This window comes from Diorhabda carinulata, chromosome 5 (assembly GCF_026250575.1).
Source record: "Diorhabda carinulata isolate Delta chromosome 5, icDioCari1.1, whole genome shotgun sequence".
Taxonomy (NCBI): Eukaryota; Metazoa; Arthropoda; class Insecta; order Coleoptera; family Chrysomelidae; genus Diorhabda; species Diorhabda carinulata.
In genome coordinates, this window is record NC_079464.1 from 21,555,764 (window position 1) to 21,573,020 (window position 17,257).

Consider the following 17,257-nt stretch of genomic DNA (forward strand, 5'->3'; position numbering starts at 1 on the left):
TAGTATCTACAATTATGCCGATTTACGTTTCCATTAATACAAAAAGTAGCCTCATCGCAAAACGTAACATTACTTAAAAAATTTGTAGCGTTTTGGTTGTAATATTTTCCATTATTAGGTCTGAAACCTCTATCAAAATCGTCATCTGACAACTCTTGAACGTTACTTTGTATGGATGGAATTTAGTATCACGTAAAATTTTCATTATGGATGTTTGCGAAATATCAAGTTCCCTGGATATTTGTCTAGTACTCAAGTGAAGATCGTCCTCTAACAGGACACAAACATCTAAAGATTTGTTTTCAGTTGATGCAGTTTTTCTGCGCACTGATTTGGATAAATTTTTTACTACTGAACCAGTTTCGTTAAACTTTTTTAGTAATTTACTAACAGTAGATGAGATTTCGGTTAGGATATAAATTATTAAAAATATTCCACGTTTTTTATTGATTACTACGCCTATCACCATATCCTAATATCATTAAAATATCAATTCGTTCTTTTTCAGATAAACGATCCATTGTGACTTTCAATAAACTTCAACAATAATAATTTATTGAAACGTCAAATTTGTTATTATAGCTGTAATAGACACCTAAATGTATTATTTCAGCTTATTGCGGAGATAACGCAAATGTAGCTAAAAGCAATATTATGGCATTTAGGTATAGGGAACAGATGAAAAATAATAAATATACAGGGTGATCAATTTGAAAGAACAAATGATACCGGCCGTATCACAAGACCATTGTACACAAAAATTTATTAAAATCCTACAAGCCGTTTCCGAGATAATTGAGGCGATACATGCATAAAACTCACTCTGTATATGGAAAGAGTGGTATTACCACATTACGTCGTGGAAATCGATGCTCCAGAGTTACCACATGAGCGGCAAAACAATAAGTGTCATTACTTACTAGTTACTTTTCGTCCATCGACTCGTCGTCGTCAGGGCCATAATTTGAGGTATCTGAGCTATTTTTGGAACCAACGATCCTAAAATATATGGAATCTATACCCAATACACGTGAAATTTTGGAATATAGCCGACGATATAGCCGACTTTTTCTGCATGTGACTCCGCATATTGCGAGGATGTATTACTAAATTGCAAAGGGAAGAGAAAGCGATTTTCAGAATTTTCAAATCGTATATCGATGACGAAATAATTGATATACCGATGAAATCAAAGAACATACGCGCTCTTAAATAGCTAGTGAAGCTACTTCGTAGTAACTTTCAACAACACTCCTAATAATATGAAACTCCTTTATTAATAAATTATTTCCGCAATCCATTGGAAAATTCAATCAAGTATTTCAATATAAAAGAGATTAAAACTATACAATATATCTATAAATTTGTATTCGTCGAATTCATAGATTATCTCCCATGTTTTAAACCTGTCATAAATTCATATGTCGATATCAACAAAATATTGAACCATATTCAGTAAAATGTATAGTTCCTATAGAAGCGTTAAAAAATGTACCTCCGTACTTATGTATTCTCAACGATTATTTTATTTTCTCCTTTCAATTGTAGCTGTGAAAACATATCGTAAGTACGAAATTTGAATTTACTTTACTACTATAAAAGTGAGTTCCATGACAATTTCGGCATTGTGAACTTTGTTATGAAGATTTGTTAGAATACATCATTTTTTTAGTAAAAATGATCAGAAATTGCATTACTGATATATTAGCCTTCCCTTTATTTCTTTTTTTAGTCTACGCAAATCATCTACAATGAACGTAGTTTTTTTTATTTACAATGTTAATCTTTATATCTGTGGCTATACCAGTTCAATCGGGTTTAGTTCGGAATGATACGGTGGTAATCTAACCACCGTCATTCTACGATTTTCTGCAATGACATGTCATCAATTTTTTATTTTTTTGAATTTCTCTATATGAATGGAACATACAAAGAATGCAGTATCGGGATTAAACTTGATATTCTTTGAATTTATCCAATATTGTTGGTTCTGGGTAATTTTTCTCGAGTCATAATTTGCATTATCTATTACTATGGAGCTGATAAACTCGCTAAAGAGGGGGCAGACAAGTCCTTCATGGGACTTGAACCCTTCTGTGGTAAAAGCTACTGAACAATGGACAAAGCACTGGAAAAGAAGATTGATAGGAGGAGCAAAACCAATTATTGGGACAACCTACAGAAGCTGAGATTAGCAAAGACTCCCCTGGGAAACTATAACCAGAGAAGATCTGCTGAATGGAACAACCCAAGTAAGAACAATCTAAGAATACTAACAGGAGTCCTATCGGGGCATTGTCGCATCTGTGGACAACTGAAGACGCTAGACTTAGCAGATAATGCGGCATGCAGATTTTGTTACACAGAGGACGAAACCTCTATCCACATTATCTTGAAGTGTGAAAAACAATGGAACCCCAGAGCACTACACCTAGACTAATATATCTGGCAGCTACAGCTATCCCCCATTCTGTACTTTCCTTAAAGGAGTGGAATTAATGGATCACCTGTAAACACTGGGTTCCTCAATATCGCAGCAAGAAAGGATGATACAACATATCCTTTGGGTCATAGTGTATATGACAACCCAATCTTTACATACATATATTACTATTATACAGTTCTGAGGAAGAAGATTTGTCATCAGTACATTGTAGTAACCTGTAGAAGTAGATTCAGAAGTCAATAAACGACTTTCAAGAAAACCGTTCAACTACCAATGAGCCCTATTATAAGTCAAAGCATCTGTTCTGATTGTGGATTGAAACCAGTAGATAAAGTTTTTTAAAAAGTTTGTCTTCGACTTGTAACAGTTTCATTTTGCCAAAATTTATTGGATGAATATCCCTCGTTGATCCATGCTTCATCTAAATAAAATGTATTTCGGTTACTCATTTCTTTTATAGTCGTTAGGTAATTTCTATCCATTATACAATATCGTTCTCTCTATTTAAATAGATTTTTTGGAATAATTTACTCGGCCACAACCTAATTCTTTTAAAAGTTTCCATAATGTGTGTCGAGTAATTTCAGAGTAATTCTTATCATCTCGAACCTACTGTCGAACATTATTGTTCTTAAAAAGAATGAATACACTTTCTTTCGAAGTCATTCTTTTGTATTATATCATATATGAAATTTTGGTTAGGTTAGTTGTTTGAAACTCGCCATATTTCTCTTTATTAACTCTGTAACTCGAAGATTTTCCAACACCAAGCGTAATTGTTTCCACTGTGTTCACAACACTTGTACATAAATGCAACAATGAAATAATTCGAAAGTTAAAGGACCGGTTTTTCGGCATCCACGAGGCCTTTCCAAATTTTCCAAAATTACACGAGACTGCACACTGCAAGTTGCAACTCAGCACAACTTGAACTTCGTCACACAAGGGGATCTCTAGTTTCTCGGGTCGAATGAATCGATTTTTTTTTTCATAAATCACATCTATAACATTTGTAAAAAATGTGTGTCAAAGGATTTTTCGATATTCGAAGTGGTTCACAAGTTACGGTCCTGGGAGCTGGTATACGGAGTACGCGCTAAATCTAACTGCTAACTGAATTTTTGTGAATTAGCCGAGACTAATGGTCCGGGAGCCACTGACAAATTTTCATCACGAATTCGTAAAATGCAATGGGAAGTTGTGTTATGAAGCTTCGCGATCGTTAGCTGCGGCTCCGGCTTGTGTAGTGGGGCAGGCAGCGGCAGCCTCCCACGCATAAAGGAAAAAAAGTTTTTTAAGTTATTTCCTCCCATTCTAAAATTTCTCGAATGATAGTTTATCTAATATCTTGAAGGAAAAATAAAGTCAGCTGACCATAATATGTAAAAATAATTTATATTTTCAATGATTACCTCTCAACTAAAAATTAATCTGGTGATAGTTTATATGTTACTGTGAGTGAAAATTAATGTTAGCTGAGTCCCAGTTCAGTTGTAGGAACTTCAAGGAGTGCGTGAGACCAAATTTGGGCAATGTAACACGCCCTTAAATATTGGTTATAAGTTCTGATTCACATGGGAGTAGCGAAGAACCGTCAATACCTTTTTTGGGCAACTTGAATTCATCTGTATTGTCTAAAAACTTATAAGTTTTTTGGAATATCGCAACCCTAGTGTCGTTTATCTTTTTCAATCGGTTAAAGTTGTACATTTGGCAAGTAAACTCTTGAATTTTGGGAAATAAATCTTTTTTGTTCAACCTATGAAGCTATGGAGTAACAATATCAAAACTTCGTCTATGTTTGCGAGATCGAGATACCGAAACATTATCCACATTGATGCCTGTGTCTACTTCACCGATGATATTATTTTCCATCTGAAGATCTTGCTGTAAATTATCGTCCTCAACTACTGCTTCACCTATGACATTGTTGTCCGTCTGAAGATTTTGATGTAGATTATCATCCTCAACTACTGCTTCATTAACTGCTTCCTCACTGACGATATCATTTTCAATTTGGGAAATGATACCTACATTATCGTGGAGTGTATCTTTGCCAGTGGTAGTGTCTACGAAACGATCGTAATTGTCGAATGCAACTCCAGTATACAAATGAGATGTTCGTAAAATACCTTCTAGACAAATTTCGGCAAGCTCGCAAGAAGTGAATGTTGCCTCAGTCTCAAGGCCTTCTAGTGTACTATAACTACAGCAATGACCATGCCGATTAACAATATTTATATTTTTTTGCTGTTGGTTAAACTTTTCAAAGTTATGCTCAAACAAATATGCTTCGATTAATTTAATTCGACTATTCGAAATAGTATAAATTATATCTTTAGAAAAGGATTTGGCTAGCCATCTTGTTCTTATATTTTGTCTCCGTCGATAATTTTCACCAGATATTACTTTTATATAAAAGTTTATTAATATTTCCGGAATTTCACATTCTCCATCGATTAAATTTGTTGTTGTAATCTTGTCCGGTAACACTTCTGACATTTTATTAGATTTACTTATTCGTGAAAATGCATTATATTCCCCACCTATTTCTTTTCTACCTAGAATCTTCCATCTGTATTATACAACATAACAAAGGGCCTTTGTATATAGTCATGGGTACATCTTGCCCCCTCTCATTGTACCTTTAGCATTTTACGCTCTGCTATAGCATAACATCTACAGAGGGTAATTCGAATTCACAATCTAGCTACAATGTAAAAAGGGCTTATGTATAACTTCAATTTATATAAAAAAAGAGAATAACTGTAAATCAAGGGAAAAGTCGTCAGCTGATAAGATTCAGTAAGTGATAGATGCTTCTACGTTACACATTTCAAGTTACCAGCTGACGAACTTTCCACTGAGATACAGCAAGCTAACATAGCATATGTAATATGTTATGAACCAGCTCCTCATTAGCTCAAGAATTTACATCTTTCTCCTTGTCTTTCTGATGAAGAAAACCAAGACTATTTTCTTCATGAGCACTGAGTTTGAACTCGCCTCTAAAAATAAATATTTTCAGACAATAAATTGCCTTCGACATCCAACGAGCGAGATTCATAGTTCCTGGATGTTCCTAAATTAATCAGACCGGAAATTCCGGTGTAATTGGAAAATTCACTGTTTTTTCATTTTGTACGTCAACGATAACTCACTAACGAATCAACTAATTTTGATCAGCTTGATGGCGATTGACGTGGTTTTTGTTGTTTGAAATCGGTCGGTAAAGCCGTTTAAAAGTTATTCCAAAAAAACCAAATTTAAAAAAAAATGTTCGTAGCTTTCTTAAGATTTCTCAAAATCTACCGGTCCGAATCGGTCCAAACCATTATCAAAAGCTAAGTTCAATTTTTTCATTAAGTTGATGGTTGCGTCGAAAAATTAGAAAAATATAAAAATTTTAAATCAATTCATCTTTAGCGTTAAATAACTTTTGAAAAAGTAAATATATCAAAAAATTATAGGAATTTTTTGTTGCAGAGCGTTCAATTCTCTACAAAAATATGTACTGACATAACTAGTCCGATGACTTGTTAAAGAGTTAATGGTTAATGAATTCCAAAGTTTTACCACGTTAATCAAATTTTCGACGCGGCACCTCTTAATATTAATATTAAGAGTTCTAAATTTCTCAGGATTTTTTTTCGTCAATCAAAATCAAAATCGAATTTTTTGAAACAGTACGTACAAATTTTAACACACTCTATCCCTGATCTACATCAATTCTGTCATGAACGTAATTTGGCATTTCGAAGCTAATTTTTCCAGCAGGACAGGGCAACTTGCCATACTGGTACCGCAGTTCATCAATTTCTTCAGAAATATTTTCAAAGCAGATCCATTTCACGATTTACTAACTTCACTTCACAGGGCTAAAACTACCGTTTTTAAACGGGCACCACAAATCATTAGTGAATGAATGAAGAATGCCGTTAGATTCTTCTTCGAGGACCTGAGATAACCCTTAGAAATTTGGAACATCGGTACTCTGTCTTGAGTGAGGAGAAGCACATTTAGAACGTGTAATGAAGTGTCAAAAATATCTATTTCTTGAAACAATAAAATTATTACAAGTTCAGTACGGTTTATTTCAAGGTACACTGTATAATAGATTCTAGATAATCAATAATTGTTACTGAGTAGTTATCAACGATTTACCCACTCAAACCGATTTTGTACTGAAATTTACTACAAATACCAATAATATGTTGAAGTGTCGAAAAGTATAAAAACAGCAAAACTCAGTAACCTATCAATGACGCTGCTCATTAGAATTGGCAGTAGATAGTCATTTAAGGGTAATAAATCCCTTTTTATAGAACTTCAAAAGAACTTCAAAAGTTTAGAAACATAGAAAAATGAAACTATCCATTATCCGACCGCATTTATTCACTGGTCTACCAGGATAGAAAGGATCCTGTCATATATTTCGATCAATTTCAGATCATGATATGGTTTAACCTGATCATAGTTTTCGAAAAGTCCTAACATTAAGATACTGACACCTTTCAAGTCAATTATTTAAAAGTTGACATTTAAAATAGGTTTTTTGGGTTATTTATATGGAAACTTAAAAGCAATCACCCTTTTGAAACGCGGATTCAGATACGCTACAGTGTATTTTAAATAAGTAAAACAAATTACTAATACAAAAATGAGCATCAAAATACTCTGAATAAATATGTTTTACTAAAATTGGGTTCATTTGTTACAGCTGATTGTCCACGCGACGGTTCTAATGCGGCGTATTTTCCGAATAAAGAAGACTGTGGGAGTTTTTGGCAGTGCTCAAATGGACTCCCATATCTATTCAATTGTCCAGCAAATCTTCATTTCAATCCTGAGTTGAATGTTTGTGATTACCCCCAGAATGTTGGATGTGTAATTTCAACAGAAGGTGATTATTGTTATGTACGGCCCTCGGTTATAAGTTCTTTTATTCTCCCTTTCCTTTTTTTCTGCTTTTTGCCTCATTGTACCAGTTTCTCACCAGTTTATTGGCATAAAAATAAAATTACTAACAATAATGTCACTATTATAAAAGCGTGGGGTGCTTTCTGTCAAATTTTTAAACTAATTTTTGTGTATTATACGGAAACTAGTGTATACTGTGTACGAGTGACATCGAGTCGTGAATTTCCATATTTTATTTTGAGAGAGTTGAGTATATGCGGGAATGAAGTATAAAATAAATGGGAGACATATTTGTTTGTTTGGTCCGTTTTTTTTACAATCAATTTCAGAAACAATTCAAATAATTCAAAACAATAATAAAGTTGATATCATTATTCTCCAGAAAGTTGAGTCTCATCTGAGTTTATGGAGGAGGATTTCTAATATCTACTAATTAGAGTTTTACTACTCTAGATTAAAGTATTATCAAACAAAAGAAAGCATATATCATAATATTGTTTTATAAATAACCAAAAAAAATAATAAATACAAAGAAATAAAATTTTGTAGAGAAATTAGGAAAATGTAATGTAGGGTTTCTTGAACCTTCCGAGGGAATCCTTCATTGAATAGATATTTATAATTTCATGTAATGTATTAAAAATCTTCTGCACTTAAATTTAAATTTTCTCTTAAAATGGAAGTTCTTCAACCTCAGTGACACTATAAACTTGAATCACAGATCTTGGGGCTCTTCGAAAGCTATGATTCAGAATTAGATAGATCACCTATCAATTCATTGCAAATCCCAATCCAGATAGTCATTTTGATCATAGTTTTTGAAAATCGCGTTCAATTTTTGGTGGCTGTTTGAAATTCCACCAGCAATATCTTTAATATTTCATTAGTTTAGTTTTGTGAGTTAATTTCATCAAGATATTTCAAATTTATATCTCACAGAGTTTTTCTCTGTGTATAGGACATTATTCATTTTTTTTTCTCAAATTTTTAACATTCCTTAATTTCCTAACTTTATTTCGTTGTTTGTTTGTTTGTGAATATATCCGCAATCTCATGGCACAGCTGTTATTTGAATTATGAGTTATTCTAATACCTTCAAATAATTTCCACGTGTAAATCAAGGTTAATTTTAGCGTTATTATGTACTATGTGAAAAAACCTGAAACAGGTCGATTTTTATTCTCAAACTGACAATTTACGATAAGAAAATATTCTCCGAATTATAAGCACCCATGCGAAAATTGTATATAAAAAAGGGGGTCGGGTCGTGTGGCACCTTGGGATTTTAGTCCTCTATTCAGCACTATGAAGTTTTTGAAATTTGGTCATAATTTAATAATGTCCCATAATATTTAGAATGTATTTTCAATGTAATTTACAATTAAATTGAATGTTCAAAATTACCAACACTCAGTTCTTGACAATGACCAAGGCGATTTTGAAATTGTTGTACAACATTTTGTGTGACTTCAGGGGTTATTTTGTTAATTGTTTTCGTTATCGTCAGCAATATTGTCTGGTCTATCAAAATATACTTTCTGGTCTGGTCTATCAAATCGAGGGATCTATCCAGCCATTCGATCGTTCCACGTCTTCCAATCCACCCATTGGGAAAATATTCGTTTAAATAATTTCTAACTGTACGTGCAACATGCGGTGGAGCTTCCGCTTGTAGGTAGTAAATAGATAAAGTCTTTGTAGTGTAGGCACTAAAAAATCTAGATAAACTTCACCATTAACTGTGCCCTCAACAAAATAAGGGCAAATAATTTTATTGTCAATGATCTACCATTATACCATATTGAGTGTGAGTCTCACACATCCAGTTAAGGATTTTTTCTGCTTCAATATCTACAGTTGTGTTTTTGTGTTTGTTAACCGTTCCGTTTAAATGAAACTTTGCTGCTTCAGAAAAAAATATTTCGTTTTTGAACATTGTAAGGGTGGTATTTTTATTTACGCATATTTTTCTCAATCTCTAGAAGTACATTTAACTTTTTTTCATCAGTAAATTGAATATTTTTACCTGGTTTTTATATATAATTTTTATATGTTTTGCTAACTGTAGACTGCGAAACATGTTGACTAGGGTATTTATTATTAAAAATTTCACAAACCTCCTTTTGAGTTCTTGTTTTATAACCACAACCAATCATAATCGAATTGTTTATTCTTTGAGTCTCGAACAAATGAGCCATAATTAAATTTACAAATATTATATTGACGTCTTTTAGTAACTTTAAATACACAAATGACAGCAGCCTATTAGATTCATATCAATTGTTTATTTGGCTTTTTGACTAATATTTTAGTATCTTCAAAGAGCAAACATCAACCTAAAACTTCCACTGGAGACTTTGGAGAGAGCGGTTCGAAATCTGCAGAGAAGCCGTCTATCTGGGTGTGAAATTTACTCACACTCTCAGTTAAACGGCCGATCTGAATGACACTCTAAACAGAGTACGGAGACGAGTCTGTCTCATCAAGGCACTCGAAGGAAATTCCGGACGAACCCACCCCCTCACCCTACTTCATACGTATAAAACATACATCCGCCCCATTATCGAATATAGAGTAAACGTCTTCAGCACCTTGGCCGAATATCTTCTCAAAAAACTCCTGACCTGCGAGCAGTCCATTCGCAGGTACTGCCAATACAAGTGTAGATTTAGCCCCAGCAACAATTCCAAGCCGCCTAAATGACCTCCAAGCCCGCTTTGTGATTCGTACCATCGAATCAACTACTCGTAATTCCACTGCGAAAGAAACCCTTATTATCCCCTGGGTCAACAATATGCGGCCCATCGGCTTAAAACCCAAAAAAAACTCCCTCCTACGATGATCTCCCTGAAATCCAACTCAACTTCCTCGATCATTCCCCCATATCAATCAGATAAATTCCGACCCGCAACACCCACCCTATACAGCTCGTCGATCGTCGGTGTTGCAGGTTTTCTACGGTTTCCTTGCAACCTGGTGAACCGGTTCTCCAGCCAAATGGCCGACAATAGGGAATAATACAGCCGCAGCTGTACCCACCCACCCCAAATTAAATTTAAAATAAACAAAAAAAAAACATAAAATTTTTAGTCATTTTCCTTTCTAATAAAGAGGTTATCAAATAAAAGATGTTTGTATCCTTAAAATGTGTCAACCTTACAGATCAGCTGCTTTATTTCCAATGAATGGATGGATGGTTATTAGTTTTTTACAGACTTTGTCGACTCCTTTCCATATCCTAACTGAAGTGTTACCATTTGACACTATCTCAATAATGTTCAAGTTATTGTTTTGTATCTGTCTGGCTGGGTATTTTTAGCCTCCTAGAGGGTGATTCAAAAAAAGGTGATCCCGTCTCTAGGATAGATAAAAAACTGAAAAATATTGGGGGTTTGCGTAACGCCATTCGTATTCAAATTTTATACGAATATATTTTGGAAGCTCATACATTCAAGGAATTTGTTTTTATGTCTGACTCTGAATGAGAGTGCTAGTTACATGGTTCGCACCAAGTAGTATTGGACATATCATTTTCAATATTACTTTTGATAAAACTCGATACTTTCGTTTTCGGAATATTTTGAATTGAAAATTATGAAATAATAACTGATAAGAAGTATAGATAAAGGTATTAATTATTATTATTATTAATTAATAAGCATTGTTTGAATTGAAAATTTTTTGTCGCGTAAATGAGACCTCATCGATAAAACCTGGATTTTTTAAGCATTCACATACTAGAGATATTAGAAAATTTAGGGCTAAGCAAGCGAAGATCTCAATTTTCTTTTGCACAATGGAACTCCACCGCACTTTGACAGAAGGTGTTGTAATTAATTGATTAACCATTTTCCGAATCGATCAGTAGTTGCGGCAAAATTGTAAAAAATGTGTATTTCTACTGTACAAACCCCAAATATTTTTCTATCTACCTTTTTTTGAAACATCCTGTATAACACTAGTTCGCAAAGTATTTATATTAGAGTTGGCGAAAATTGCCTATTTTGAGTATTTGGGATGCTCTTCGATAAGAATAAGAAGTCTTGAGCTCTGAATTGTGTTTGTGAATCGTATTTGGAATATTTAATAATATTATTAATAAAAAAAATAATATTATTAATAAAAGTACTTCTTACTAATCTTTTTCTATATCATTACATTATTATCAGATTTTGTTTAATTTGCCGCAATCCTAACTATATGGCTTACATTTTGATTTCTGCATTTCGATGATTTAATTCGGAAATTAAGTTGGAGAATAATATTTTCAATACCACTGATCGTAGTTTTAATATGTATTTTCAGATTCATCAGAAACGACAACAGCTGATAAAACTCAAACTTCTATTACCGAAGAAACATCCCCATACACATCAACAACTGCTTCTTCGACAACGTCAAAGGTACCTTCAATGAGTACTACAACAACATCTACAAAATCTACAGCGTGTACAAAATCTAGAACTCGGAAAACTATTCCCGTATCAAGCGAGGCGACTATTACAACTTCACCAATCACTACGCAAGCAACAACAAGCTCTTTAATAATTTCTACATCTGTATCAACTGAAGCGATATTATCAACCACTTCTGAAAATGTTTATACGACCAAAAAAACTACTTCTCCGGATTTAAGTACTGTATCTCTTATAACATCAGAAATATCAAATACAACAACATCTTTATCTACAGTAACTTCACAAATACAGACTAAAGATACAACAGCAACCTTATCTACAATACCTTCACAAATACCCACTGAAGATACAACATCTTTATCTACGATATCTTCACAAATACCTAGTGAAGATGTAACATCTTTATCTACGATATCTTCACAAATACCTACTGAAGATGCAGCATCTTTATCTACGATATCTTCACAAATACCTATTGAAGATGCAACATCTTTATTTACAATATCTTCACAAATGCCCACTGAATATACATTTCTATCTACAATATCTTCAACAATACCAACTGAAGATATAACAACAACTGTGGCTACTACCGAAAACATGGACTATGTCTGCGCAGATCTATCCTCTGAATATTTTATAGCGCCTCACCCCAATGATTGCACTTCGTTTGTAGCTTGTTCTTACGGTACAGCTTATGTCATGAAATGTAACAACAATCTGTGGTTTAATAGCCAATTAATTAGTTGTGTAGAACCTGCTAAATCTAATTGTAAAATAAGTAGAGTCATTCCGATAAGACTTGTCACTCTAAGCTGTACAACTTCTAGCGATAATTTAATTTCTATCTGTTATAAGAATGATGATGGAAGTTACCTGCAGCATCCTAGTGATTGCGACAAATTTATTATTTGTGTTCATGGTTTTCCAATCACTATGTATTGTCCCGAAGGTTTGCAGTTTAGTTTATCAAAGCAGCAGTGTGTGTATCCTCATGATACGGATTGTAATTTGGGTAGCTGATGCTTTATATAAGAAACTACTAGTCATTGTGATGGTCAAAAGGAAAAACAAACTATAAAATAAAATAACTTGTGCATTTATTTTGGAAAATTATTGGCGTGGGTGTAAATTTATAACAAATAATTAGGTGAAAAATAAAAAACCACACTTTTTTTAATATTACTTATTCTTGGTACACTTGGTCTTCAAGAATGATTTGAATAAAAGATGCTAATTATTACAAAGCTGAAATAGTTTATTGTGAACTTTTATGAGGATATATTAAAAAACTCTCAGCCTACTATAGAACCAAACAAAATTCCAATGTCAAAATATTTTATTACTCAACATATTCTCCTCTTAATTGGATACATTTATTACAGCGAACGTGCAACGTCTCTAGACCTTTCAAAAAAAAATGTTTCTTCTTGTTCTGCAAACTAGACCTCCACAGCTTTTATTACCTCCTCGTTGAAAGAAAATTTATGAACTTTTAAACTTTTTTTCAGTTGAAGAAAGAGATGATAGTCGGACGGAGCCAAATCTGGTGAATTGGGGAGAGGGTGTTCTGGTAATTCAAACCCGAAGTTACGAGTTTTTTGCATGGCAGCATGAGATGTCTGTGCAGGGGCGTAGTCCAGCAAAAACAAAATACCTTTGGATAGCTTTCCACGTCTTTTCTCTTAAATTTTTTCCCCTAGAGTGGTCAGTAATGTCGAATAGTAATGTCCAGTTATTGTTTTATCCTTATCCAAAAAATCAATCATGATTACTCCATGGTAATCCCAAAAAATTGAAGGAAGAACTTTTCCAGCAGATTTTTGGACACGTAACTTTTTGGAGATCTTGGAGAACTAGAGTGTCGCCATTCCATCGATTGATGCTTTGTTTCTGGATCGTAGAAATGTACCCAAGTCTCATCTATAGTAACAATTCGGTATAAGAAGTCTACATTGTTTTAAAATCGAGCACAGATCGAACGCGATGCTTCTACCCTTGCACGATTTTGGTCAGCATTCAAACGTTTGGGGATCGATTTTGCAGCAATTTTTCTCATGTCCAAATTGACGTGAACTATATGATGAACGCGTTCGTATGAAATATTCAGTGCTTCAGATATACGTTTTAGCCCAATTCGACGGTCTTATTAAATCATGTCATGAACTACTTTGATATTTTCGGGGAATGACACAGAAACTGGCCTTCCCGATCGGTCATCATCTTCAATGGAAAATTTACCTCTTTTGAAGCTTGCAGATCAATTTTTCACGGTCACATACGAAGGACAATGATTGATCACCAAGGGTATTAAGCATATCTTCGTAGATCTGCTTATCTCTTAACGCTTTTAAATACAGGTACTCGATACTCCAATTTTCACAATTTCGGTGGACATCTTTTTTCTTTTAATTTATTGCGTAACTCTGGTTCACGTTTTTGACGTCAAACTTTACACTGACACTTCTAATACGTTATTATTCGTTGCTATGGTAACGCAATATTTTGTTTATGCATAGAACTGGTATAGGCTAACTAGATATCAATACATCCTCATAAAAAAAATTTCACGATTTTCAAACTTGTCGCAACAAAGATGCCTTGATGAAGATATTCATATATACGTTCAACATTTGATAGGCGCGCATGATGATTTTAAAAGATTCTGTCGATGGAAATACCAACATAAATCCATTTGATGAAACGGAAGTGGAGGATGTGAAATTACAAGAGGAGCTACTCGATGTCAGCACTAATGAGGAGCTGGAAGTGACATTTAAAAGTGGGTACAAAAATTTTAGTTGCTGGTAAAAATATCCTGGATTATCCTCGTCATATCTCGTCAAAAAAAGCTTCAGTGACGCTACAAACTTATTAACAAAAAAGGATCAGATTGATTATCACAGAACGGGGAGTTTTGCGGTTATTCCTCACAAAACTCAAGTCTCGTATTAATAATTTGCTGTCAATCTATCAAGATCAACTCTCTCATTGAAATTATATTTTTATCTGTAATTACTATTGAAGAAGTACATTACGATAAAAGTGTTTAGCTTTGGTTATATTACGACTGTTATAACAATAATAATTAATAGTGTGAAATAGCCCCCCCCCCCATCAATGCGCGTTTATAGATGATGGTAGTAGGGATTAGTACGGTCCTGCAAGCAGGTATACTTGACTACTATTGTCAGTTCTATTGTGTCTGTTAGATAGTGAAGAACACTGCGTGGATATCTACGTTCATTATTTATCATACTAATTCACCAAGCGCTTATTATCCTCTTTTTCGTCTGAATACTTTCTCATTTTAACTTCGTGTCTCTCGTACATTTCTCGACATTCACTCCTGTATTTGCCAAACTGTAATAATTTATTTATTTTAATAAATACCTATAACACAGGAACATTTATTATATTTCTTTTTATCGCTTGGTAAAGGGAAGTTTTCTAAATATAATTTGTGAGAATTGTCCGCCGGATCTAGCAAAATTTTGGAAGTGGTCTTTGGAACAAGAAAGTTTGGAAACCAATGGTCTAGATGTTAGACACTTAACCCTCCAGAAAAATAGGTTTTTTGGATAGTTTTCGAGAAAATCTCGATTTTTTAATATTTGAATTAGTTCAATGTCCCCCTATGAATATAAAAATTTAAAATTTTTCATTTCTTGCAAGAGACATTCCACTTAAATTCACCTATACATTTTATCTGTTATCTATGTACGAATTCTATTTTGTTTTTTGCTTTTTCTTTTGCATCATTCCACGTTAGATTTCTTTCTTTAAAGATTTTTGCAATTGTTTTACATTTTTTGGTCTTCTCCTTTTTCTTTTGTTTTTGTCATTGCATTCGATTAGGAGCATTTTGTTCCCAAGTTTTCGCACTTCTTTCATCTTTGCATGTACGTTTAGATTTGTTTCAAGGAATTTTCAATTTTTTTTCAGTTCCTCTTAAGCTGTAATTTCGATTTTTATTCCAATAAGCGTTACGTTTTTATTCCTTCTTCCTCTTTCCAACCACCCCACTGCTTTTCTAATATCGCTTAGTTCTTTGGTAATTTTTTTATTTTCCTTTTTTATTACCTCATAATTATTTGTGAAATTCCGTTTTCTTCTTTTACTATTTTTATTTCGTCCTTAAGTTCCTTTTGTTTAGCTCTCATATTTTTAATTGCATTTTTCATATCAATCATTTCTGATTTCATGCCTCTCATTAAATCTAATATTTGATCCAATTTTCCTTTGTTATTTTTATCTATCCTCGTAGGTGTTCGGTGTGTTTTATTATTCCTTTTGAGGGCTTCTTCTTCTTCTTCGTTACCTTTCTATCATTTTCTGATTGGTAGAGCAGTCACACTCTATTTTTATTTATCTGAAGTCTCGTGAAAAGGATAGGCCTGCCTTTCGGAAGTTCTTTATTTTAAGTCTGGCAACACCGTAAAGTTCTGCTACAAGGTTTGATCTTTCTTTGGTCAGAAATATTTTTGAAGTGCGTCCAGAAGTTTCGTTATATTTATAAAAGCAGCTAATTAAAACGTTTAATGATGTTAGTATACGATAGGATTGTACCTGGGTTGTTTTCTACACATATCACAGTAATTCTATTGAAACTAGGTCAGCCTAGATCTGCTGACCAAAGGTTAGTAGAATGTAGAAGTCGAAGCTAACATAAATCTGCAGGTCAAGTGTATCGAAAATCAGATGAGCATAATGGTACGACGTAAACACTCTCCTATGGTCTTTGGTTGGGGTTGTTATCGCTTTTAATTTTATCTTATTCTTCTTACATGTAATCTTTTTGACTTAAAAAACAAAAAAATCAAATCGCGGTAATCATTTGACAACTTGGCGGTTGCAATTTAAATATTTGTTAAATATTTCAATAAATGTCAAAATAAATTATACCGTCAATATCGCTTGTATGAAATATTTGTGTTTATTTAATTATAAATAAATCAATATGTTTTTAACCCTTCAACGCAGTTCTCTGAAGCAGGGTTTATCCGGTAATCTAGAGAAAATGTATAATACAATTTTTCAAGAAATGCGAAATGCGAAACTAATAGAAAACCAGCCTTCACAACTTAGATTATCTAAAGTTCAAAAAGAAATTATGAAGAATATTACCAAAACACAAGACAAATACCAAAATGCTCCAGGCAGAAGCTTTACAACCAAGTAATTATAATTGATAATAATTGTATAGACTGTATCATTCAAAATTACTTGTCACTGAAAATAAATTGTATAAATGTGTGATGTGGCGTTTTTTATTGATTTATTAATAATCTTCATTATTTTACTTGCATTATATTAGTGAGAACCAATTTCACACACAATTTGGTGCCGTTTTCAATAGGTACTATTTAACCTATAGCACCTCCATACTTCATTTCAATAATTTAGATAATATTACCATCTCTAGGTAGGAAGAGCAAACTCTTAAACAAAATTGACGGATAAAATCAGACAT

At 33.3% G+C, this 17,257-nt stretch overlaps 1 protein-coding gene across 2 annotated transcripts; it reads left to right on the plus strand.

The window, feature by feature from the left end:
* The first annotated feature begins 1,454 nt into the window (after positions 1-1,454).
* LOC130894369 (chondroitin proteoglycan 1-like) lies at positions 1,455-17,040 on the plus strand. 2 transcript variants are annotated; one of them, XM_057801145.1, is made up of 4 exons: positions 1,468-1,563; positions 7,167-7,349; positions 11,672-12,211; positions 12,257-17,040. In XM_057801145.1, exons 1-4 carry the CDS (start codon positions 1,506-1,508, stop codon positions 12,805-12,807), a joined length of 1,332 nt encoding a protein of 443 aa, XP_057657128.1. In that variant the 5' UTR covers positions 1,468-1,505; the 3' UTR covers positions 12,808-17,040. The 2 variants fall into 2 exon arrangements, with proteins under 2 accessions (XP_057657127.1, XP_057657128.1); XM_057801144.1 differs by having other exon boundaries at positions 1,455-1,563; positions 11,672-17,040.
* Positions 17,041-17,257: the final 217 nt, after the last annotated feature.